Source organism: Cetorhinus maximus, chromosome 2 (assembly GCF_964194155.1).
Source record: "Cetorhinus maximus chromosome 2, sCetMax3.hap1.1, whole genome shotgun sequence".
Lineage (NCBI taxonomy): Eukaryota > Metazoa > Chordata > Chondrichthyes > Lamniformes > Cetorhinidae > Cetorhinus > Cetorhinus maximus.
Window position 1 is genome coordinate 187,565,464 of NC_135880.1, and position 27,339 is coordinate 187,592,802.

Sequence of the window (27,339 nt, forward strand, 5' to 3'; positions counted from 1 at the left end):
CCCAATGAGCTGTTTCAGTGATTTTAAAAGATCAATTGACACTATTCCCAGAACACCAGAATGTTCTCTTGGTGGCCTGGCTAATGTTCCTCCATCGAGCAACATTACCAAATACAGTTCAACTGACCATCTATCTCATTGCTGTTTGTGGGACCCCACGGTGTTCAAATTGGCCTCTCTTCACAAAGTAACTCACAAGAGAAGAAACATAATGGGGTTTGTAACTATAATATATAGGGCTTTATAAACACTGGAAAATGACCTGTGTAATTGTAGTGTAACAACAGCAATGTGTAACAATTTAATAAATGTGCAAAATATGATGGGCACGAATGAGCTGTAAATGTGTTTAATCCAGTCAGGCGCTCAAACAGGATTGAGCTGTGAATTTCAGGATCTAGATCAGGACTGAACTGTGAATGTGTACATTATATTGTCCTGACTAATAATAAGTTAGTTTCTTTGTGGGGCCATTCTGATGCTGGTTTCTTTGAATGGGGTGGTTGGGGAATCAATATTGCTGGGTGAGTTGGGGAACTGCAGGAGTGTGTGCTCAGTGTCTGGGCTGGTTGGCCAACTGATTTCCTAAATCCCAATCCAGCTGACTGTTGCTCGGGGACTGTCTCTCTATTTTTAAGAGCAGTGCTCAGGAAATCACCTCCAAGCAGGTAGGGAGATATTTACAAACAAAATCTTGTCTGTGAGCGTTAGTTTTAGTTTGATGATCTCTCCTTTTACCTCCCGGTTTGAGACTCTTCCATTTATAGGAATTGGAAGTCCAGGTGACTATGCATAAACAAAATCTTAGTTTCAGATTTAATTATTTTATTCATTTTGATCTGCAGAGGAGAAAACAATTTTTTGATTTTAATTGGGAAATTATATCAGTAAATCAACTGATGTGAAGAGCATTGGGACATAATGTCTGATTTGTAGCTTTGTTTGATTTTCAGGTTGGATTCTTTCCCAGCGAGTGTGTGGAGCTCATTAATGATAAAGTTCCTCATTCTGTGACTAGCGCAATGCCAAAGCCAGGTATAGTAATCCTTTATCCTGCACCTACTGTGCAGATGGCCTCGAACCGGTTCTGAATAATGTGGCCATCAGAATCTCTAAATGCTCATACATGATTTCCACAGAAAGGTGTAAATAGTAGTAACAGCTGATAGTGGGCATCTCACTCTGAGATGTTAATATGCGTAACATATTTCACACTTAATTGTATTTTTGCACAAAAATGCCATAACCTTACACAGCCATTTAAGTGTAGCATTTGGTGGGACAAACCTATTTAACTCTGGAGTTTCTGGATTTTTATTTATGTATCAAACTGTGTAACAGATACATCTGGGAGGAGAATCCACGTGCTGCATCTCAGTGTGCCTTTACACTAGATTGGAGGAGCTGTGCCCTTTGTAACTCTGAAGACTGACTGAAGAATGTGCAAATTGTAAAATCTGCAAAATCGTAGTGATGAATAAATACAGCCCACTGAACATGAGAGCATCCAACGCAAGTCACTGCACCAGAGTGTTCCAACTAAACTCAGGGTTTCAAAGAGCTGCTGGTTCTCAGGCTGTCCTTCTCTTTAGAGCTTATTGTTGATAGGTGCTAGTATTCTCACTTTCCTGGTACATTGCCTGTGATTCCAAAGTATTGCTGAAGCTTGGAGCAGAGGCAGGTCAGGAACCGGGAGCAGCATAAATAGAGCCTGGGGATCTGAGCATGGCCTTTCCTACCTGGGACGGAGTAGAGACAGGTCGGGAACTGGGAGCATTTCAGCTTCTGAAGAAACTGAGTGGGGAAAAAGCAACTGTGACATCCCAGAAAGCCAGCAAGTTGATTGGCCATTAAGTGCTTGGTGTAAGGAACAGTGAGTCAAAAGCTAGCTTAGGACACAGGAGTTAAGGTAGATCTATAAAAAACAAGAAGTAAAACTTTAAAATTAAAAAAAATAAATGAAAATAAAAGACTGAGACAGATTTTTAATCAGTAAGGGAATCAAGGGTTATGGGGTAAAGGCAGGATCATTGAGTTGAGGATCATCAGATCAACTATGATCTCATTGAATGGCGGAGCAAACTTGATGGGCCGAATGACGTACTTCTCCTACGTCTTCTGGTCTTAAAATGATTAAAATAAATACCTCAAACACATAGCCGTGTAATTAAGAAACGTATAACTTTTAGTTGTAATTGTGGGTGATAATATTTAATAAACACAGTAACGTGTAGTATACATAGGAATTATTCCAAATTAATTAAGAAAATAATTAAAATAAATTAGTAAATTAGAATAAATCAGTAAATAAACACTGTAGTAAACACTTTATATAAAGTTTAAGGTATGTCAGTGCGGTTCGGCCATGTGGAATGTACATCCTGCGGGATGTGGGAAGTCATCAAGGCACAGTGCCCTTGATGATTACATCTGCAGGAAGTGTTGCCAGCTGCAGAAGTTTGATCTCCCAGTTGCGGAGCTTGAGCTGCAGCTGGAGTCACTGTGGTGCATCCACAAGGCTGAGGATTACGTGGATAGCACGTTTAGAGAGGTGGTCATGCTGCAGCTAAGAAATACACAGGCAGTGAGGGAATGGGTGACCACCAAACTATCTAAGAGAAACAGGTAGGTAGTGCAAGAATCCCCCGAGGCTATCTCGCTCTCTAACTGCTTTTCCATTTTGGATACTGGTGAGCAAGATGGCTCCACAGAGGACTGTAGCAAGAGCCAAGTTCATGGTACCACGGGTGGCTCAGCTGCACAGGAGGGGAGGAGGAAGAGTGGAGGTGCAATAGTTGTAGGAGATTCCATAGTTAGGGGTGCAGACAGGTGTTTCTGTGGCCGTAGATGTGAATCCAGGATGGTATGTTGCCTCCCTGGTGCCAGGGTCAAGGATGTCACAGAGGGGCTGCAGGACATTGTTTTGGGGGAGGGTGAACAGCCAGAGGTCGTGATCCACATTGGGACGAATGACATAGGTAGGAAAAGGGATGAGCTCCTGGAAGCAGATTTTAGGGAGTTAGGAAGGGACTTAAAAAGCAGGACCTCAAGAGCAGTAATCTCAGGATTACTTCCAGTGCCACGTGCTAGTGAACATAAGAATAGGAAGATTGAGCAGTTCAACACATGGCTGGAGAAATGAAGTAGAAGTGGTGGGGGGGGGCTTTAGATTTCTGAGGCATTGGGATCGGTTCTGGGGCAAGTGGGACCTGTACAAGAAGGATGGGTTACACCTTAACAGGCCTGGGATGAATGTCCTCACGGGGAGGTTTGCTCATGCTGTTGGGGTGGGTTTGAACTAGATTGGCAGGAGTTGGGAACCTGAGGGGAAATTCGGAGTGTAGAAGAGAAAACTAGGCATTGGGAAGTCGTGATGTACCAATTGATAACGAGGATAAATCGGAGAGTAGTATCAAGGTAAATAGAATACTTGTGGACAAAAAGAGAAAGTGCTGGAAAGAACTCAACAGGTCTAACAACATCTGTGGAGAGAAAAACAGAGTTAACGTTTCGAGTCCGTGTGACTCCTCAGAGCTAAAGAGAAGTGCAAATGTGTTGAAATTTATACTGTTTAAGGGGGGTGGAGCAGGTGAAGCTGGATAGAAGGCCAGCGATAGGTGGGGGCAAAGGAGAGATTGACAAAGATGTCATGAACATAAGTACAAATGGGGTGTTAATGGTAGTGGTAAGGGCTGAAGGAGGTGCTGATAGTGGCATTAAGGTAAGAAAGTAGAATGTGATAATAGGACAAGGGTAAGCGCTGTGAAAAGAACAACATGAATAAGTGGCAGATGGCCCTTGTGGGGGTAGAGTGGGGGGGAGGGGACAGTGGTGGGGAAAAAGATCGAAAATAGGATAAAAGGTGGGGATTAAACAATGAATAAAAATGAAATTAAATAAAAAATAAGTGGATAAAAATTTAAAAATAAATATTAAAGGGAGTAAAATACTTATTTATTTTCATTTTTATTTATTCATTCTTTTATCCCCACCTTTTATCCTATTTTCTATCTTTTCTCCCCATCCCCACAAGGGCCATCTGTCATTTATTCATGTTTTTTTCACAGTGCTTACCCTTGTCCTCCTGTCATCACATTCTGCTTTCTTACCTTAATGCCACTATCAGCACCTCCGTTAGTCCTTACCACTACTATTAACGTCCCCTTTGTCCTTTTGCTCATGACATCTTTGTCAATCTCTCCTTTGCCCCCACCTATCGCTGGCCTTCTATCTAGCTTCACCTGCTCCACCCCCTTTAAACAGTATAAATTTCATCACGTTTTTACTTCTCTTTAGCTCTGAAGAAGTCATACAGATTTGAAATGTTAGTTCTGTTTTTCTCTCTATAGATGCTATTAGACCTGCTGAGTTTTTCCAGCATTTCCTGTTTTTGTTTCAAATTTCCAGCATCCACACTATTTTGCTTATATCTTAGAATACTTGGAGAGTTTGATAGAATTAGAGTAGGCCAGAGTAAGTCATGAGATGGGGCCAAAGGGGGAACGTAAAAAAGCCTAAATCAGGGCTAATGTACATGTATGTGAATGCACGGAGTGCGGTTAATGAGATTGTGAACTGCAGGCACAAGTGGAATTATGATATTATTGCTATAACAGAGACCTGGCTCAAAGAAGGCCAGGAATGGGTGTTAAATATTCCCGGGTACAAGGTGTTTAGGAGAGACAGGAAAGGAAGAAAAGGGGGTGGGGGAGGGGTGTGCCAGTATTGATTAAAGATGGCATTACAGCACTGGAGAGAGAGGATGTTCCAGAGAGGTCAAGGATGGAATCTCTCTGGTTAGAGGTAAGGAATGAAAAAGGTGCAATTGCCTTGATCGGCATAGTATATCGACCACCAACTAGTGGAAGGGATGTGGAGAAACACATCTGCAAAGAAATTGCGGAGAGGTGCAAGAATTGTAGAGTAACCATAATGTGGGACTTCAATTATCCAAATATAGACTGGGATAGGAATAGTAACAAAGGAAAAAGAGGGGTGAGAGTTCCTGGAGTGTGTTCAAGATAATTTTCTGCAGCAGTATGTTTCCAGTCGAACGAGAGGACATGCACTTTTGGACCTTGTTCTGGGGAATGAGTTGGCTCAAGTGGATCAGATATCAGTGAGATTGCCTCTATGGGACAGTGACCATTGTATCATAAAGTTTAGGTCAATCATAGGAAAGGACAGGGAACAATCCAGAGCACGGATAATTAATTGGGAGAAAGCCAACGTCGATGGGATGAAAATGCATCTGAGTCGAGTGAGTTGAAATCAAATGTTGGCAGAAAAGATGGTGGCTGAACAATGGGCCGCCTTCAAAGAAAAAGTATTACAGGCAATGTCAAAGTATATTCCCTTGAAGGGAAAGAGTAGGACAAATAAATCCAGAGCGCCCTGGATGATAAGAGAGAGAGAGAGAGAGGTAAAGATGAAAAGGAAGCAATGCCCGTACGACAGATGTCAGGTAGAAAATACAATGGAGAATCAGGCTGAATATAGAAGGAACAGAAGGGAAGTGAAGAAACTAATGAGAAAAGCAAGGAGAGAGCATGAAAAGAGGCTGGCAGTGAACATGAAAGGGAATCCCAAGATGTTCTATAATCATGCAAATAATAATAAGGTGGAAAAAGAAAGAATAGGGCTGATTAGGGACAAAAAAAGGGGAGTTACATGTGGAGGCTGGAGAAATAGTGCAGGTATTGAACAAGTACTTTTCATCTGTCTTTACAAAGGAAGAGGATCCTACCCAGGCCAAGGTGAGAAAGGAGGTAACTGGTACACCAGAAGAACTAACAGTTGAGAGGAAGGAGGTGTTGGAAAGGTTATCTTTACTTAAAATAGATAAGGTACCAGGACCGGATGAGATGTATCCAAAGGTACTGAAAGAAGTGAGAGTGGAAATTGCAGAGGCACTAGAGATAATCTTTCAGTCTTCCTTTGACACAGGGGTGGTGCCAGAGGACTGGAGAACTGTGAATTGTTCAAAAAGGGGTGCAAGGATAAAGCTGTCAACTACAGGCCAGTCAGTTTGATCTCAGTGGTAGGGAAACTTCTGGAAACTATTGTTACCATTTATTAAACAATAAGTGTTTCATTTTTCTGAAGTTTGGTTAATATCAACATGATCAACCGCCTTCTGCCATACAATTGTCGCCACATTACTGCCTCCACTAGTCAAATCATTACCCAGAATAAAATCCACCCCTTCAATTGGTGATTTCAGAATAATTCCCACTGTAGCAATTCCATTTATAAAGTGACTTTGCACATTAATTTTACACAAAGAAAGGTTTATAAATGTCATTAATATCTCTTATTAGTACTTTTTCCTTCATAAAACTACCTGGAACACAAATTGTATCATCAGCCACCATCAATGATTGATCTGCCCCGTACCTTAAAATTTTAATCTGTTTACTTATTTTGTTGGAGGAGTAAGCAAACACTTCTCTCTTCGAAACAAAACATCCAGACCCTCTGTTAGCCTGACTTCCTTCACCAGTAATCAAAGAAGAATTCCCTGGACTATCCTGAGCCATATCCCCCTTTCCTCTATGTTCTGAGGGAATATGTTGCACCTGTACTACTGCCACAGTTTTCACAACCATTTCCTTTTATGATGCTACCTTCCCTGAGGATTCCCAAAGTGTTGCCACCACTGCAATAGGTCTACCATTTACTCTCCAGCAATCTGCCCTAACATGTACCACCTTGCTACAGAGAAAATATTTAGGCTTTCGAATGTCACTGCCATCCTCAGTATCTTCCTTCCTGGTCTGAGGAGAATTTTCCTGAGAATTCCTAACTGTCCCTTCTCTTCCCTGGCTACTTGCCTTCCTTTCACCTTCCCATATTCTACCCTCCTCGGGTTTATGGGGATTACAGAAAAAGGGTTTAGGTTTATGGACAAGTTCTTAATCGTCAGCCAACGCTGCTGCCTGTCTAGCTGTTTTAACTCTCTGATCTTCAACTATAAGAGGAAGTGAATCTTTAAATTCTTCCAAGAGAATTATTTCCCTAAGAACTTCATATGTTGTCTCTACCTTTAATGGCTTTATGCAATGGTCAAAACTACTTTGTTTTATCCTCTCAAACTCAATATCGGTCTGCCCAGGTCGTTTTCTTATATTCCAAAATTTCTGCCTGTTTGCCTCAGGGACTAACTGGTATGCACTCAGAATAGCCTTTTTTACTGCATCATAATCCACCGATACCTCTTCTGAAAGTGAAGCGTAAACCTCATGAGCTTTACTTACCAACCTAGACTGTAAAAGTAATGTCCAGATTTCTTTCAGCTGCTTCATTTGCCTAGCCACCTTCTCCACCGAAATAAAGAATGCCTCTATATCCCTTTCCCCAAATTTTGGGAGAGTCTGCACAAACATAAACATCTCACCACTAGGTTTTGGGTTGAAGGTTTTTTCATCAACAGAACTTTCCTCAGCACCTGAGATCTCTTTTTTAAGGTCCAGCTTTTTAATCCAGTGTTCCCTTTCTCGTTCCTTCACCCTTTCCTCCATTGCTAACTTCTCCCTCTGGAGGTCGAGTTTTCGCATTTCCACTTGTCTTTGAAATACTCTCATTTTCCTTTGCCTCTAGCTTTCTCAATTCCAATTCCAATTCTTTTTCTTTCGCCTCTGATTCAAGTTTTTCAGTTCTTTTTCACGTTCAAGTTGTTTGATTTGTAACTGTATCATAGCTAACTCAATTGTTTCACCATGGAGAACATGGTCTCTCTGTTATCCCTTCCAGTTTCAAATGCAGTGCTATTATCCCAGCTATGTCTGCTTTCCTTGCCCCTTCAGGTAATTCTAACTCCAGCTTATCTGCCAATTACTCTTGGTTAATTTCTGTGAACCGGTTAGAGTTACATTTTCCATCTGTGGAAAAGCCTTAGCAACCTCCAAAGCCATTTTGAATTCCAACCCGTATAATACCTCACAGCAACTCCAATTCCTATGCCCAGTACCTCTTTACCTCACTCATTTTATAAGGATTCACAGATCCCACCAATGTTCAAGGATTTCCAATCTCACTTTATAATGATAATCCCGAACTAATTTTTATTCCGAGTCCAATCATCCGCTGTCTGCGTTTCAAATCCTGCAAGAGTCCCCACTTTGTTACAATCCCCAGCTGAGGTTATCCCTGATCCTAGAGTGGAACCCAGCTTGATAGATCCTAACTTTTATTTGTTTGTTTAGATATATGGAGAGGGGCTACTGAACAGAGTCACAGAAGTCAGCTGATAAACTTTTAACAAAACAATGAAACATTTATTAAGCAAGAAAAGATGAACTATATTACAATATTCCTTCACCCACAACTACCTTTACAGATATACAGATTTGTAAGGATAACACAAGTTACAAAAGCTATCTTATACTCTAATATACGCAGCAAGTACACAGTCCATGTATCAATAGGTATCCTGTGGTCAGACACACCACACTCCGAAACCAAGTGACAGATGCCACCTCAACCAGATGCTATGGATCTCCCTGCAACTCCCCCCACCCCCCTGCAGACGCTTGTCACACCGTGAGCCAACCAGTCTTACTGCACTTAGAACTTCACATGAGGGTTTCCAATCTCCATTCTCCAAGGACTTGCTTTGGAATCTTCTCCCAAATCAACTCATTCTCTCAGCCACCTTCCGCAAGGGTTCACCTCCAGGGTTTCGAACTCTCCTTCCGATGTTCCTCTCCCCTGGGTCACCACATGCATTCAAGCCGCCCTCATGCACTCCCTCTCACCGACTCAGCCATCAACGTTATACCACTGCTTCACATGGCCATAGCAAGAGTTATAGACCCTCATTTGTCTCTTTGGACCTTCTTGTCTCTTGTAAGCTGTTCTTGCTTTAAATCTGCTTTCTGCAGCTTTTTTCCCCAAAACCTGAAGCTTGGAGCTTTTCTCTCTGCCCTTCACTCTTAATTAAGAGGATCTTTTCCAGGTTCCTGTCCTTCCTTTGACTAGAAGATCTTCTTGAGACTTTCTCTTGTTCACTCCCCTGCATCTTTGGGGTTTTCCTTAGCTTGGGATTGGCTATCTGTCCCTTCTAGGTGGCTTCTGTTTAACAGCTGTCTTCCAAATCAGCTGAACTCCCACAGCTTCCAAAACAAACTGCTGTTTCTAGCTTTTATGCGTGTGTTGTGTCTGTGGGAGGGACCTGCATCTCTGGGCACCTGTCGCTGAGCAACAGCCCAATTCTTCTGACCTTGTGTTTGCTTAACTTCTTAAGTCATAAACTTTCATTAGAAATGCAAGCACCTTTTTAAAGTGAAGCTAAAACTCAATTTGACCTTTCTTAACACAGGTACAGAAATAAAAATCAAACTTAAACTTTAAAGCTAAAACTCATTCCTAACACCCAAAAATACAAATATAACTTAATTAAGCTAAGTTTATTTCCTAACAGTATACTATGGGATAAAATCAATACTCACTTAAACAAGTGCAGGATAATTAGGAAAAGCCAGCATAGATTCATTAAGGGAAAGCCATGTTTAACTACCATGTAAAGATGCTGTGATACTGTGAATGAAGGCTTCATTCCATCAAATTACTGATGCTCAGAGAAACCAGAGCTATAGCTTTTTGACTTCATCGCCAGTCCTTGTAACTCCCAGGTTGTTTAACAGTGAATAAAATGAAACAAATGTCACCACCCAATAATTTTACTAAGCACACAGAGAATTACTTCTCTTATAATGCTAGTTTCTCAATTAAGCTACAGTCCGTCTCACATGCCAGCTCACCACTCATGGCCAACTAGCGATACAGTGGCTGATCAGCCAGCCTAAAATAACAGCCAATAGCATAGTAGCAGAGTAGATAGAGAACTTGGCAAATGGGGAGATGTGACTTGAGTTTGATGACCCAACTGTGCTATATACTGGAGTTTGCACAGCACTTGTGTTGAAGTGAAGTCTGCCCTGTTTGTTGGAGCGAAGTCTGCTCTGTTTGTGTGTTGGAGCGAAGTCTGCCCTGTTTGTTGGAGCGAAGTCTGCTCTGTTTGTGTGTTGGAGCGAAGTCTGCCCTGTTTGTGTGTCGGAGCGAAGTCTGCCCTGTTTGTGTGTCGGAGTGAAGTCTGCCCTGTTTGTGTGTCGGAGCGAAGTCTGCCCTGTTTGTGTGTCGGAGTGAAGTCTGCCCTGTTTGTGTGTTGGAGCGAAGTCTGCCCTGTTTGTGTGTTGGAGCGAAGTCTGCCCTGTTTGTGTGTTGGAGCGAAGTCTGCCCTGTTTGTGTGTTGGAGCGAAGTCTGCCCTGTTTGTATGTTGGATCGAAGTCTGCCCTGTTTGTGTGTTGGAGCGAAGTCTGCCCTGTTTGTGTGTTGGAGCGAAGTCTGCCCTGTTTGTATGTTGGAGCGAAGTCTGCCCTGTTTGTGTGTTGGAGCGAAGTCTGCCCTGTTTGTGTGTTGGAGCGAAGTCTGCCCTGTTTGTGTGTTGGAGCGAAGTCTGCCCTGTTTGTGTGTTGGAGCGAAGTCTGCCCTGTTTGTATGTTGGATCGAAGTCTGCCCTGTTTGTGTGTTGGAGCGAAGTCTGCCCTGTTTGTGTGTTGGAGCGAAGTCTGCCCTGTTTGTGTGTTGGAGTGAAGTCTGCCCTGTTTTTGTGTTGGAGTGAAGTCTGCCCTGTTTGTGTGTTGGAGTGAAGTCTGCCCTGTTTGTGTGTTGGAGTGAAGTCTGCCCTGTTTGTGTGTTGGAGTGAAGTCTGCCCTGTTTGTGTGTCGGAGCGAAGTCTGCCCTGTTTGTGGTTTGGAGTGAAGCCTGCCCTGTTTGTGTGTTGGAGTGAAGTCTGCTCTGTTTGTGTGTTGGAGTGAAGCTTGCCCTGTTTGTGTGACGGAGCGAAGTCTGCCCTGTTTGTGTGTTGGAGTGAAGTCTGCCCTGTTTGTGTGTCGGAGCGAAGTCTGCCCTGTTTGTGTGTTGGAGTGAAGCCTGCCCTGTTTGTGTGTTGGAGTGAAGTCTGCCCTGTTTTTGTGTTGGAGTGAAGTCTGCCCTGTTTGTGTGTCGGAGCGAACTCTGCCCTGTTTTTGTGTTGGAGTGAAGTCTGCCCTGTTTGTGTGTCGGAGCGAAGTCTGCCATGAAATTTGACATTCTCTGGTAACTGGTAGGTGAAGGAATCTCAAACTGAAACTTAGTTTAACATTTTTATTTAACTTAGAACTTTTAAAACTAAAGGAACCTGCACAATAGTTAATAGGATCATCCCGTCAGTGGCAGTGAGCAATTAACAATTGCACAACTGTTGATGATTGACTGAATAGGGGCTAACTATTGTGAGCAGGAAGCTAACCCAGCACTTGGACGCGGCTCAAAAAAGAGCAAACAGTATCTCTGACAGAGTAACAGAATACACCATAAGCAGTATAAAAATTGGTAATTTGGTGAAAGTGGGAATTTGGTGCAGCAGGGGGAAGGAGGTGCTGCTTTTTTCCTCCAACACTTGTGGTTGAAGAGAGCAGTAAGTATTTAACATTTTGTTGAGTATTTTAATGTTTAATGCTATTTAGTTAGAAAGTGAAAAAAAAACTTGCAACAAACTAAATAGTAGATATAAATAATCTAGACTAAGATATGGCAGAGCAGGTTATGTGTCTGGAGTGCAGTATGTGGGTGATTCTGAATGATGAGACTGTCCAAACTGAACATGCCTCTAGTAGATGCCTCCATCTCGAATCTCTCCAGCTCAGAGTCATTGAGATAGATTGAGAATTAGAAGTGCTCTGACAGATAAGGGAGTAGAAGTATCTGGAAGTTTGCTACAGACTTCACTCACACCTCGTGGAGAGGTGCAGGATCAGAATGGGATGACCAAAAGTGTGCAGAGTAAAGGGAACCCAGGTAAACATAGAAACATAGAAAATAGGAGCAGGAGTAGGCCATTTGGCCCTTCAAGTCTGCTCCACCACTCATTATGATCATGGCTGATCATCCAACTCAATAGCCTGCTCCCGCTTTCTCCCCATATCCTTTGACCCCTTTCGTCCCAAGAGCTATATCTAACTCCTTCTTCAAAACATACAATGTTCTGGCCTCAACTACTTTTCTGTGGTAGTGAATTCCACAGGCTCACCACTCTCTGGGTGAAGAAATTTCTCCTCATCTTAGTGAGATGAGGTGAGATAGAGAGTAAGGATCCCCAGAAACTGCTTCTCCCCAACAGGTAAAATTACTTATTACCTTTGAGGATAAGGATAAAGACTGTCAGAAGGGCAGCTAGAATGCAAATATGGCACCTTTGAGCAGGGTGCTGTGCAAATTGAGGAGGAGGAAGTGGAGGAGAAACATAATGTGGCAGTTATAGGGATTCAATAATTAGGGCAACAGCTTCTTTGAAAAAATATACTTTATTCATAAAATACCTGAAAAAACATTGCAAAACAATTCAAAATGGTCATTGCAGAAAGTGCAATGGTATTCAAATTTTCTGCACTCTGAGGTGCTTCAACCAATGTGATACATGTAATATTTGCTGGATACATTCAATGTGAGTCATACAGCTCCAGGGGTTCTATATAGTTTCCAGCCACTCTGTGCACTCTGGCTGAAAGACATTAGACAGCGACCTTTCCCCATTGCGCCTCTGCAACGGCTGCCCCAAGCTTTAGTGCACCCCTCAGCACGTAGTCTTGGACCTTAGAATGTGCCGGTCTGCAGCACTTGGTTTGGACAACTCTTTGCACTGGAAGACCAGCAAGTTTCAGGCAGACCAAAGAGCATCTTTCACAGAGTTGATGATGCTCCTTGACTGTCTGGTTCTAGGATGATGGACATCTCTAACTGACTTGAAATGATATTGGAGAGGGAGGAGGAAGGATCCAATCATTATGATCCTTGTTGCAACCAGCAACATAGGTAAGAGTAGGCAAGAAGTCCGAGTACAAGAAACCAGGATCTGAAGGATTATAATCTCTGATCTATCACCTGAGCCATGAGAAAATCAACGTACAGATGAACAGATTTGGGAGGTAAACACATGGTTGAAGAAATGATGTAGGAAGTAGCTGTGAAGTGGTAGATTGTATAAATAGAGATTAGTCAAGTATATAGCAAAAGCAGAGTTTTAATGGTGGATTTTAACTTTCATGTAGGTTGGGATAAGCAGATCACATGTCAGGTAGGTAGTGAATTTCTTTAGTGTGGGCAGGATAGCTTTCTCCAACAACATGTCCTAGAACCAACGGTGCAGCATATTAGGTTTAGAAATGAGTAATAAACCAGATTTAGTTAACTGTGTGTGAACATTTATCTAATAGTGATCCTAATATGATAAAGGTCAATGTAGTGTTTGGAATGGAGAAACTTGAAACAGCCACTGAGATTCCAGGTTTAGGTAAGGTTGACCTCAATGCGATGAGACAGAGGCTGTCCATAGTAAACTGGAAAAATTTACTAATAGATAAAATGACAGAAGATCAGTGGGAGATGTTCAAAGAAAATAATTTAAAATGATACAGAACTAGTTTATACCCCTAAGGGGACTCAAGCTCTATTTGCCAAAAACAGTAGCCATGGAATAACTAAGAGGTATTTGCGCTTCTCTAATTCTGGTCTCTTGAGCATCACCGGCTTTAATTGCTCATCCATTTGTGGCCATCAAATTTCAGGTCAATACCTTCTGGGTCTTAAGTCTGGATTTTCCCTCCCTAAACTTCACCTTTTTTTCCTCTTTTAAGATGCTCCTTAAAAGCTCCCTCTTTGGCCAAGCTTTTGTCCATCTTCCCCAATATGTGGCTTGGTCATATCTTATTTTATAATGTCCATGTGAAACACCTTGTGACGTTTATTACGTTAAAGGCACAATATAAATACAAGTTGTTGTTGACATAAGAGACAACATAAAACTAAATGAAAAAGCATGCAAAAATGCACAGATCCCACTGAATAGGGGGATACATAGAGCTGGAAAGGGTAACAAAACAATTTCAGAAAGAGAGTATGAAAATAATCTTTTTTTTAATTCATTCATGGGATATGGATGTCGCTGGCTAGGCCAGCATTTATTGCCCACCCCTAATTGTCCTTGAGAAGGTGATGGTGAGCTGCCTTCTTTAACCACTGCAGTCCATGTGGTGTAGGTACACCCACAGTGCTGTTAGGGAGAGAGTTCAAAGATTTTGACCCAGCGACAGTTAAGGAACGGCGATATGTTTCCAAGTCAGGATGGTGAGTGGCTTGGGAGAGGAACTTCCAGGTGGTGGTGTTCCCATGTGTCATCTGCCCTTGTCCTTCTAGATGGTAGTGGTCGTGGGTTTGGAAGGTGCTGTCGAAGGAGGCTTGGTGAGTTCCTGCAGTGCATCTTGTAGGTGGTACACACTGCTGCTACAGTGCGGTGGAGGTGGAGGGAGTGAACGTTGCAGGTGGCGTATGGGGTGCCAATCAAGCGGGCTGCTTTGTCCTAGATGGTGTTGAGCTTCGAGCATTGTTGGAGCTGTAATCATCCAGGCAAGTGGAGAGGCCACAACTTGCAAAAGATATCAAAATCAACGCAACATTCACAAATATATTAGGGAAAAGGGGGTGGTCAGGAGGAATGTGGGCCCCTTTAAAACTGATAGGGTAATACTTTCAATTAAAATAAGGAAATGGCTGATATGTTGAACAAAATTTACAGTAAAAGCTGGACATCCCAAGAAAACTAATATTGAACCAGGATCAAAGTCTCAGCAAAATTAATGTAATCGAATTATAATACACTAACAAGTGACAAATCCCCAGGACCAGATGTATTGAATCCCAGAATTTTAATGGAAGTAGGTGAGAACATTGCAGATGTCCCAGTTATAATATTCCAATATAAACACAGAAAATGCTGGAAATACTAAACATCTGTGGAAAGAGGAACAGAGAATATTTTAGGTCAGTAATGCTTCTTCAGAACTGAAATTACTTCGAGATATAATGTCTTTAAGCAAGGCAGGGGGGGAGAGGGGAGGAAAGAACAAAAGGGAAGGTCTGTGGTAGAGTGGAAAGCAGAAGAGATTAAATGACCAAAGGGATGATGGTGCAAGGCAAAAAGATGGTAATGGGGCAAGTAAAGAAATGAAAGTGTCTATCGGAAGTGTAAATATGAAGAGTAGAAACGTCATCAACAGCTGCCATCCAAAACAAAAATGACGGTGGTTATGATCTGAAATTTTGAACTCAGTGTTGACTCTGGAAGGCTGTAAGGTGCTTTAGTTGAAAGATGAGGTGCTGTTCCTCAAACTTATTTTCCACATCATTGCAGTAGTAGGTGGCTGAGGTCAGAGCGAGAGTGAAGCGGAGAATTAAAATAGCAGGCACCCAGAAGCTCAGGGTAGCCCTCAAATGAACAGAGGTATTCTGCAAAGTAATTACCCAGCCAACATTTGTTCTCCCCAAAGTAGGGGAGATTGCATCCTGAGCAATGAATACTGTATCCTAAAGTGAAATTTCAGATCATAACCTCTGCTCATATTTCTTTTGCAATACAGTCTGTCCTGTGCTTTTGTTGGAGTATAGTCTATCATGTGCTTTTATTGGAGTATATTCTGCCTTATGCTTGTATTGGAGCACAGTGTGCCTTGTGTTTTTGTTGGCGTATAATCAGACCTGTGCTTATGTTGGGAGTATAAGCAATCAGTGTTGTTTCTGTGTGGAACAAGTCCCTGGCATATTGCATACCTGGTCCAAATATGGTACATTATTCAAGCCGAACAGTGTAAAGAAAGACAGTATTGGTGATACGTTAATGACACTGGTTTTTAAATGAAATTCAAACCAGATTGTTTGTTTGAGTAGAAATCAAAATAAAATCAGAAAATTCTGGAAATGCAGATCAGGTCAGACTGCATCTTACAGAGAAGTGACAGTCACATGTTTTGCACCTTAGTGCTTTGTTAGCATCTTATTTTCACTAAGGTGTGAGAGCTCTGTGTGAATCTTCTATCAGGTGGAGTTGAATCATCTGAGGTCATCAGAGGCTATACTACCACTTAGAAAGGAATGGATTAATCAGGGATAGTCAGCATGGTTTTGTTAGGGGAAGGTCATGTCTTATTAATTTAATCAAATTTTTTGAGGAAGTAACAAGGAGGATGGATGAGGGTAGTGCAGCTGATGTTGTCAACATGGATTTTAAAAGGCATTTGACAAGGTCCCACATGGCAGACTGGTCAGAAAAGTAAAAGCCCACAGGATACAGGGGAATGTGGTGAGTTGGATTCAAAATTGGCTCAGTGACAGGAAACAAAGGGTAATGGGCGATGGATGCTTTTGCAAATGGAAAGCTGTTTCCAGTGGCTTTCCTAAGGGCTCGGTGTTGGGTTCCTTGCTCTTTGTTATATATATATTGATGCTTTGGACTTAAATGTGGGGAGGTATGATTGGGAAATTTGCAGATGACACAAAAATCGGCCGTGTAGTTGATTAGAAGAGGATAGCTCTTGTCTCCAGAATGATATCAGTGGTTTGGTTGAGTGGGCGGAAAAGTGGCTAATGGAATGCAATCCAGAGATGAGTGAGATAATGCATTTGGGCAGGGCAAACAAAGCTAGGGAATACACAATAAATGGCAGGATATTGAGAAAGGTAGAGGAAGTGAGACACCAGAGAATACATACCCACAGGTCTCTGAAGGTGGCAGGACAGGTGGGTAAGGTGGTACAGAAAGCATATGGAATGATTTGCTTTAATGAACGAGGCATTGAGTACAAAAGCAAGGATGTAATGCTGGAACTGTATAAAACACTGGTTAGTCCACAGCTGGAATTATGTGTGCGGTTCTAGTTACCACATTGCAGGAAGGACATATTGCTCTAGAGGACAGAGGAGAATTACAGGAATGTTGCCAGGATTTGAAAATTGCTGCTATGAGGCAAGATTGGATAGGTTGGTCTTGTTTTCCTTGGAACTGAGAAGGTTGAAGGGTGACCTGATTAAGGTGTACAAAATATGAAGGGCCTAGATGGGGTAGACAGGAAAGACCTGTTTTCCCCTAGCAGAAAGGTCAAATACCAGGTGCTTGGTAGAAGGATTAGAGGGGACATGAGGAAAAACCTCTTCACCCAGCACCACTACAACACCTACAACCAGTCTCCACGTCCTCTACATCCCATGGCATTGTTATGTTCATCTAATACCACAGCACCCCTTGTGTTATGTACCATATAGTGAATGCAATGCCCTTCCTCGTGTTGTCATCAAAGAAAATTGGAGGAAAAAGATAAAGAGATGTAATACACATGTTTCCCAATCCCCTCAGTGAGTGAAACTGGGCTCAGTCTGCGATGCTGTGAAGAATGTCTGACTCCATTGCATAAAAAGCAAGACTCTTTTGAATTAAGTGACCAGACTCATAGTATTGGGATGCAGGATCTAATCCTTTGACCTGATCTATTTTTTGATTTGCATGCAGATTTAGAGATGGAAAGCACAAAGCCAAGTATTGCGTTTGTTGCCATCCCTCTGGTGCAATCCTGACCATGCTCAGGTAGACATGATCATGGGAGTAACACCACATTCTGTGTCTTAAAGCAATGCACATTGCTAGTTTAGTGTTAACTGTTGCATTCTCATCTGTGCTAACACTAATTCTCGGACACTGGCACTATGGCATGACATAGTGTTAGCAGCACACAGCACAGAGTAGCTGGAGGTGAAACCAATTATAATGGAAACGTCTTACCATCAGAAAATAGATGTAAGAATGGTAGATGAGCTGGCAGCTATATGTAACATGAGCCTAACTCGGGGACCTTTGTCTCGACTGTTTTTAGAGGCTAATGTAGCTGAAAATGACTAACTTGTGAAGAGTGTGGAATTTGATGATGGGAGTGAGATGGACAAATGGGTGGTCTGATGTGGGTGTGAGAAACAAACTTACAAAGCCTGTGGAAAAGATTAAAGGTATCAAGGTTTTGATCATTCTTGTGCATTCACAGTGCTGGCAGGAATTTGTAACATTGGATTATTTTTAGTTTTTATGCTGGACTGTATCTTCACTTCTGATATTTTAACATCTGTAAGGAGTTTCATTCCTCCAGCAGAGGACTACAGACCATTTAAACCAACAGTGTTTGGACTGTGACTCCGGGACTAATTTTCATCCATTTTTGAGTTGGAGTTAGGCAGTAGCAGTCTGAAAATCAGGGTATACAACTTACTGCCTTATTCTCCCCGACATCCATGCCACCACAAATTTTGTGCACGCTGGAAGAAGGGTGGGAGCTTACTTTAGTGGGACCGTGTTGTTCACCATTTAAATAAATAATTTGGACTAGAATATCAAAATTTTCTGGACAACACCAAATTGATGGATATAGTTAATGCTGAGGCAGATTGACAAAATACATGGAGATATTAACAAACTGATGTGTGAGTAGCAAATAAGTTTCCATGTACATAATTGTGAGGTGGTTCATTTTGGTAGAAGGAATAAGGCAGCCATTTACTCCTTGGAAAATAATTGTCTTAAGTAAGATAAAGGTGCAAAAGGATCTATGTGAATTATTCACAAAGCATTAAAAGTAGCTGTGCGGCCATATAATATCCAAACAAAGCACTGGGGTTCATTCCGGCAGAAATAGAACTAGAAACAGAAAAGTTATGTTGGACTTGGAGTACTGTGCACAGTTCTGGTCTCCATATTACAAAAAGGGTATAGAAGCTCTGGGCACAGTGCACAAAAAGAATTACAAGGGTGATACCAGAGCTGAAACTGTCAGGAGGGATTGAACAGGTTGGGGCTAGTTTTTCTAACAAATAGAAGACTGAGGGTGATTTGATAGAGATCTTTAAAACTTTGAAGGGGTTTGATTGGCTATATCTAGAGAAGATGTTTGCACTTGTCAGGAGTTCAACATTAGGGTTCATCAATATAAGAGTGGTCACCAATAAATCCAATAGAGAGTTCAGGAGAAACTTTTTTTTACTGAGAGAGTGAGGATGTGGAACTCGCTACCACAGGAGTAAAGGCAATAGGTCAATTTAAGGGGAAGCCAGACATGAACATGAAGAAAGAAATAGAATAGTATGTTGATAGGGTGAGATGAAGTAAAGTGGAAGGGTGCTTTGTGGGCCATAAATGGTGGCATAGACCTGTTGGACCGAATGGCCTGTTTCTGTGCTGTAAATACTGTTGCAAAAAATGAATGAAGGTGAATTTGGAAATATCTGTTTTTGGAAAACCTGCTGGAAAGGTATGTCTGGATTTCTCAAGGAGTTAAAGAAACTCATGGTTGTGAATCATTCTGAGAAATGTTAAGAATGTGTAGGAGTGACAGCACATCCTGTAGCACAAACATATCTCTGAGCGGAGAACCAGCAGCAGCTACCACACGCAGCATGCTGAGACATGAGCATCTCCCAGGTGAATCGCTGCGGTGATAGAGTGTCATTTCTACACGATGGCAGGCTGCAGAAAGAATGGGTTTCGATAATATTGAGGAGGTAGTTTGGGGAGTCGCCCATTTATTCTGAAATCCTAAGTGATAAATAGTTTAATAATTCTGAGACGGTGCAGTCTGGCTCCCTGTTTTCCATACAGTCTCACTTCCAGTTTCAGATCTTTTAACTGGGTTGTCTGGGTGGCCACCCACCAGTCTGACCAGCACGAGTCTGAAAGCATCTGACGAGAGTCACGTCCTGTCATGGCATTGACACATGGGTAGCATGGACAGGTTTGTCAACACCTGAGGCTGTTGTGATTCACAGTGAAATCAGTCACCCTGATGTGAGATCTGGTATGGAATCACAATTAATTTCTGCTCTGGCCCTATTCTAACCACTTCATTAACCCTGCCTGGTTCACTTATAGAATGTCAAGTGGGGAATTTGAGTGATTTCCACTGATGATGCTGCTGTGATTTGTTTTGATGTCCTCTGTCGGTAAAGGCAGGTTTGGAATTTTTGAAGAACCCTGGTAATGTCTAGTCTAATGACCTTGGCTTCATGTTAGGAGTCAGTGTGTAAATGCACTTGAAGTTACTGGAGATAACTTTTCTACGGCGCCAAAGCTTTCTCCAGAGAGCCATTTTGCCAAAGAAATGATGCATCACCCCATTTCCTCCCCAACCCCCTCCCCTCGCACTGTCTGAGTTTTTCCCCCTTGATTTCCTGCCTTCCCTCCATGCTGTCCCATCTCTCCCCACCTCCTGCACGATCCGATTTCCACCCCCCCCCCCCCAACTTATCCCCACACTGCCTGATTTTTTTTTTCTCCCTCCCCCCACCCTCCCCTATACCTTTCTACTGTCCACACTGCCTGATTTCCCTTCGGCAGTGCTTGTTCCTCTCCTTCGCCTGCACTATTCACTTCTTTCCTAAACTGTAAGGGAAGAGCAAAAATGGCTGTTCAAATTATTTTCTCAAAAACTTGGCAAAATCCCAGGGAAGTGAACTAGTTGCTTATTTGAATCAGGGTTCAAAATACATGGGGGCATGTGCAAGTTCGCCCTCAAAATCCCCAAAATGACCTGGAAAATTCCATCATGGGGGGGCAACCAATGAAAAAAAAGTCACCCCCGGTCATGGGAGAGACAGAATCTGTGAGAAATTACTCCCCCAAACTAGATTCTATCTCTCCTGATCTTGCTGCTCCTCCAGAGAGAGAATCTGAGATTCCAGTGAAAAACTGGAACTGTTTAGGGAAAAAAGATTTGCAACCCAGGGCCCGGACGGACCAGAGAGAAACAGAGCGCAATCAAGAAAGTAACTGAAAACACAAATGAACAGGTCAGTCCACTGTTACAATGATTCCGCCTCTGACTCCCTCAGACAGTAACCAGCCCCTTCACATTTCCTATGGGTGGCTCTGAAAAGAGCCTTTGGTTATTAGATTAACATTTTGTTCATTCTGTGCCAGTGGCACTCGCAGTAAGAGAGGAGACCTGGACTGGAACCCTTACTCTCGTTCTGACTCCCAATCTATCCCCAGGGCAGGATTTCCCAAGCTCCACAGTGATCCCCCACCTCTATTTAAACTCACCTCTCAGTCCTGACCCCCCCCAAGTCCCAAGCAAAGGGAATGTTAGTGGGAGCGATTGCAACAGCTTTGCAAAGGGGGAGTCAATCATCACAAGCCCAGTAGCCTGCAGCAACTTTACACTCCAGTATAACTAATACTTCCAGTAAGTGTAGCTAGCATTATCAGTCTTCATAATGGTTGGAGCCAGAGTGAGCCACTTTTAAAAGAAATTCCCATTCTTTTACATTTTGTGTGGTAACCTTTGATGTGGCACCTTATCGAATGCCTTTTGAAAACCCAGTACACCACAACTACAGCTTCCCCTTTATCCAAGTTGCTTGTCACTTCCTCAAAGAACTCTAATAAATTAGTCAAACATGATTTTCCTTTCACAAAACCATGTTGACTCTGCCTGATTATATTGCATTTTACTAAGTGCCTTGCTATAACCTCCTTAATAATAGATCCTAACATTTTCCTTATGACAGATGTTAGGCACTATCTCTGCAGCCACTTTTAAGACCCCTTATGAAAGAGACTAGAACTAGGGGACGCAGTTTAAAAATAAGGGTCTCCCACTTAAGACAGAGATGAGGATAATTTTTTTTTCTCTCAGAAGGTCATTAATCTGTGGAATTCTCTTCTCCAGAAAGCAGTGGAGGCTAGGTCATTGAATATTTTTAAGATTGCGTTAGATAGATTCTTGATTGACAGAGGCGTCAAAGGGTATAAGAGGGTAGACAGGAAAGTAGAGTTGAGGCCACAATCAAATCAGCTATGATCTTATCAAAAGGCGGAGCAGGTTCGAAGGGCTGAATGTTCTGCTTCTCCCAATTCATGTTTGTGATTTTGTGATTTCCTTCAGGTCTGCAATACCCTGCTCTTGTATTGCTGCTTCTATTGAGACCCTACGATAAAGTCCATCAGGTCCTGGGGACTTGCCAGCCTTTGGCTGTAATAGTTTTCTCAGTACCCTTTCCCTGGTGATTGTAATTGTTTTAAGTCCGTCCCCCCTCCCCCCGCCACCCAACCTTCCTTTCACCTCTTGGTTTGCAAGTATTTCTAGGATGTTAGTTTAGTCTTCTACAGTGAGGACAGACTTTTTTAGTCATACTTTGCTGGTTTTTAAATTCTGTCCCATCACAGAATTGTACACTTTTTCTTTCAATTTGATACTATCTTTAACTTCCTTGGTTAGCCAAAGATGATGCATCCTTCTCCTCAAGCCTTTCTTTTTTACTGCAATGTACCTTTCCTGAGTGTTATGAAATATCTCCTTAAAGGTGTGCCACTGCATTTCTTGCTGACCGAACCCATAACCTAATTTCCCAGTTCACTTTAGCCAGCTCTGTTTTCATACCCTTGTAATTGCCTTTATTTAAGTTTAAAACACTAGACTCACTCTTCTCTCCCTCAAACGGAATGCAAAATTCAATCATGTTACGATCACTTCTACCTAGGGGCTTCTTTACTGTGAGGTCATTAATTAGTCATGTCTCATTACATACCACCAGCTTTGGATTAGTTTTCTCGCTATTGGCTCTAGAACATGCTGCTCCAAGAAATTGCCCTGAATACACTCTATGAACTCATCTTCCAGGTTACCTTTACTGATCTGATTCGTCCAAACTATATGTGGATTAAAATCATCCATGATTATTGTAATATCTTTCTTACAAGCCCCTATTTTTCTTCCTGCATCATTGTTATTGTTAGGAGACCTATAAACTACTCCCATAATTTATTTCTTACCTTTGCTGTTTCTTATCTCTGCCCAAACTGATTCTACATCTTGATCTTTAGAACTAAGGTCATCTCTCACTATTGTACTAATGTCATCCTTAATTAAGGAGCAACTTCTCCACCTTTTCCTTGCTTCCTGTCCTTCCAAAATGTCAAGCACCCTTGAATGTTCAGCTCCTGGCATTGGTCACCTTGCAGCCACGTCTATATAATGGCTCTGAAGAAGTGTCATACAGACTTGAAACGTTAACTCTGTTTCTGTTACCAGACCTGCTGAGTTTTTGCTCTGTTTTTATTTCAGATTTCCAGTATCCGCAATATTTTGCCCCATCTCCATAATGGCAATCAGGTCATACATTTGTATTTCTTTTTGAGCTGACAATTCATCTGATTTGTTATGAAATTGATGGAGGGCCTTCAGTTCTAATGCCCCTTCTGGCTGTGTATCTGTTCTCTTGGCATACAGGAGCTAACCCTTATATTCTATATTGCTTCAATGAACATTTTGCACAATCCCAGTCCTAACTGCAGTTAGCAACATAGCATTCTGTACAAATTTGCTGATGATCACAAGCTGTGTGTGTAATAACACTTTGGTTACAGGTTGAATTTCAGATCTGAAAGTTTGTGAATCTAGATAACCGCATAAAACTGCTAGCATTTACTGAAGACTCAGAATAGCGTGCAAACACTGCCTTAGAATTCAGTTGTTGCATTTCACAATGTGGAACAGAGCTATATAGACTGGTTTGATCCAAGGTTTGATTTTCACTCTGTCCCATGGTAGTTTAATTCAGCCAGATTAGTGCTGGGGGCAGTACAGTGAGCTGTTGATGCTCTAGGTGGAAAGGGAATAAATCTTCCAAGATCTCTTTTCCCTGCTCACTACCCAGTGTCCCTGCTGAAAAAATGTAGACTCGTCCAGGTGTGATGAATCCATTATTGAATAATCTGCTGACACTCACTGAGCTCACACATTGAGCTTGGCTACTTTGGTGAGGTATTGGAACGTGGTTAGCACCGCACGCTAGTATAAATAAATATCCATAGAATCATTGCAACACAGAAAGAGATCATTCCGTCCATCAAGTCCATGCTGGCTCTCTGTAGAGCACTTTAGTTAGCCCCATTCTATCCCCATAGCCCTTCAACTTTATTTCTCACAAGTGCACATTCAGTTTTTTTTATTGATATCATTGACCATCTCTGCTTCCACCATGCTTGTAAGCAGCAAGTTCCAGGTTATTATCACTCACTGCGTAAAAAGTTCTTCCTTAAATTGCCCCAGCATCTCACAAACCTTAAATCTGTGTGCGTCCCTTAGTCCTTGTACCATCAGCTATTAGGAACAGCGTTTCTGTATCTACCATATATAAATCTGTTATCATTTTGTACACCTCTGACAAATCCTCCGTCAACCTCATTTGCTCCATGGAGAACAATCCCTGCTTCTGCAACCAAACCTTGCAGCTAAAATCCCTCATCCCTGGAGCCATTCTGGTAAATCTCCTCTGCACCCTCTCAAGGAACCTCACATCCTTCCTAAAGCATGATAACCAGAACTGGATGTAATCTGTAGTTGTGGCTGAGTCAGAGCTTTATAAAATTTCAACATAACTTCCTTGTTTTTGTACTTGATACCTTGATTTATGAAGCCCAAGATCCCATATGATTTACAAACTGCTTTTCAATTTGTCCTGCCAAAGATATATGCTCACTCACCCCCAGGTCCCTATGTCCCTGCACACTCTTTAGAAATGCGCCGTTAAGTCTATATTGCCTCTTTCTAGCCTTGTGCCAAAATGCATCATTCTTGCACTCCTCTCTATTAAGCCAGTTTTTTTATCCAAGCTGACACTGGCCATCCTATTCCACGAGCCTCAATTTTGTTAAGCAGCCATTTACGTGGTTCTATGTCAAATGCATTCTTAAAATCCATATAGACACAACTATTGCATTTTCTTCATCAACCTTCTCTGTTATTTCATCAAAAAATTCAATGAGGTTAATCAAGCATGATTGGCCTTTTGCGAATCCATGCTGGCTCTCCTTAATGAACATCTCCAAATGCCTGTTGATTTTTATTTTCCTGATTATTGTTTCTAAAGCCTTACCCACCACTAATATTAAACTGACTGACCTGTCATTACTAGGAATGTCCTACACCCTTTCTTGAACAAGGTTGTCACACTTACCACTTTCCAAACCTCTGGCACCTCACCCTATATCCAGAGAAGTTTGGAAGAATATGGCAAGCCTTTTTGTTATGTCTTATTTCCACTCATTCACTTGGGCTTCATAAATAGACCACCTCTCCATTTCCCTTCGCAACCTGGGATTCAAGATATCCAGACCAGGTAAGTTATTTCCTCCAAACATAGTCAGCCTTTCCAGTGCAGCTGCCTATCAATTTCCACCCCATCCATTACCTCCACCAATATTTTGTCAGCATCTTCTTCCTTCGTAAACACCAATTCAGAGTACTCATTAGGTATTCTAGTCTTGCCCTGTGCTTCTAAGCATATATCACCTTTGTTCCTAATGTGACCCACCCCACCTACTTACTATTTACATACTCATAGAAGATTTTTGGGTTCTCTCTTACGTTAACTGCCATCCTATTCTCATTCTCTCTCTTTGCCAGTCTGAATTTCCTCTTCACTCCCCCTTTCAATGTATTATGTTTGGCCAGATTCTGCCTTGAAGAATTTACCTGACATGCATCAGACATTCTCTTTTTAAAAATTTCTTCATATTCTTTATCTGCCTCGTTATCCAAGGAGAAGCTGAGGTTCTCCTTAGAGAAGAGAAGATTGAGAGGAGATTTATAGAGGCGTTCAAAATCACAGGTGGTCAGGACAGAGCAGATAGGGAAAATCTGTTTCCATTGGTAGAAGTGCCGAGAGCCAGATGACATTGATTCTTTAGCTAATCATTTTAAATTGAAGGCGGCATGAGGAAAATCATTTTTACGCAGGTAGGATCTTGAATGCACTGCCTGAGAGTGTAGTGGAGTCATGACTTTCAAAAGGGAATTAGATAATTATCTGAAGAGAAGATTTGTAGGGCTACGCGAAAAGGCGGGGTAGTGGGACTAGCTGAGTACTGTCTGAGGGCTGGTATGGATCTGATGAGCCGAATGGCCTCCTCAGTCTTGTCACCATTTTATAATTCATTGGCTTGATTTTCAAGAAGCACAGTAAAGATGTAGAATTATTAAAGAGACTTCAAAGGAGAGGTTCAAGGCCAATTCTTGAGCTTGAGTGATAAATTAGGAGTGGGGACTATCTACATTAGGATTTTACTCTTTGGAGATGAGGAGGATGGGGCTGAGATCCCAAGATTACCATGGATGTGGAACACTCGGATCCATGAAAGTTTTTCTTTTCAGCTTGTCATCCGAGGACTTGGAACACAGTTTAATGTTGATTTTTAAAAAATAGGAAATTTAGGAAGCTATTTTTTTATTAAGAAATTGTAGGAAGCAGTAACTAAGTATATCTCATACTGGGCCTTATCAATAGAGGCATAGACTACAAAAACAAAAAAGCTAAGTTAAATATAAACAGAAAATGCCAGAAAAACTCAGCAGGTCTGGCTGCATCTGTGGAGAGAGAAACAGTTGTTGAGTCCAATGTAACTCTTCTTCGAAGCAGTAGTTTTGCTTTTATTTTAGAAATTATGTTAAACCTGTATAAGACGTTGGTTTGTCCTCAACTGGAGTATTGTTTCCGGTTCTGGGTACAGCACCTTTGGCAGGATGTGAAGGCATTACAGAGAGTGCAAAAAGGATTCACAACAATGCTTTGAGGGATGAGGAATTTCAGTTACATAGAAAGATTGGAGAAGTTGGGTCTGTTCTCCTTGGGGAAGCAAACTTTAAGAGGAGATTTGATTGAGGTATTCAAAACCATAAGGGGCCTGGACAGAGTAGATCGGAAAAAAAACTTTTCGCATTGGTGGAAGGATCAAGAACTAGAGGGCACAGGTTTAAGATAATTAGCAAAAGAAGCAATGGTGACATGAGGAAAAACCTTTGCACACAGCGGTTAGGATGTGGAATGAACTGCCTGAGAGTGTAGTGGAGACAAGGTCAATTGAGGCCTTCAAAAGGGAATTGAGTCATTATCTGAAAAGGAAAAATTTGCAGGGCTATGGGGAGAAAGCAGGAGAGTGGCAGAGTGGCACGAGGTGACTTGCTCCTTCAGAGGATCAGCACAAACATGATGGGGCCAATGGCCGCCTCCTGTGCTATAACCATTTTATCATTCTATAATCAGCAGTGGGGGTGTTGGATCAGGAATTAGTGGCTGTGCTTAACAAGGAACTGGATGGAATGTTGTTTGAAATAGGGATTGTTAATATTCATTTAAAAATCACAGGAAAGAAACTGGTGGCAGGAGGACAGTAGATGGAACAATGTCTTTCTGTCTAAAGCTACTTTGTTGGTGAACATCAGAAGAAATACCACTATTGACTCAATAAACCCAACTCTTTATCAATGCAGGAACAAACAAGAGGTTTCTTTAAATATAAGTTAAACCAGTGGGAGCAATTTAAAGTCAAAATGCCCATATAAAGGAGGAGCATATCTTACATAAACACACACACACACACACACACACACACACACACACTGAGTTTAAAGTATGATTTACTCATTTGTAATGAT

The 27,339-nt window shown here is 41.9% G+C and overlaps 1 protein-coding gene across 6 annotated transcripts in view; it reads left to right on the forward strand.

Moving 5' to 3' along the window:
* Window positions 1-27,339, forward strand: part of arhgap32b (Rho GTPase activating protein 32b) — a 539,127-nt gene that overhangs the window by 402,558 nt on the left and 109,230 nt on the right. For 5 of the 6 annotated variants that reach the window (XM_078530751.1, XM_078530768.1, XM_078530760.1 and 2 more), the window contains one exon: window positions 954-1,035. In XM_078530751.1, the coding sequence (XP_078386877.1) occupies window positions 954-1,035 (82 nt within the window). Of the gene's footprint in view, window positions 1-953; window positions 1,036-10,870; window positions 11,106-27,339 lie in introns of those variants that run through there. The other variant, XM_078530794.1, reaches the window with a different exon arrangement.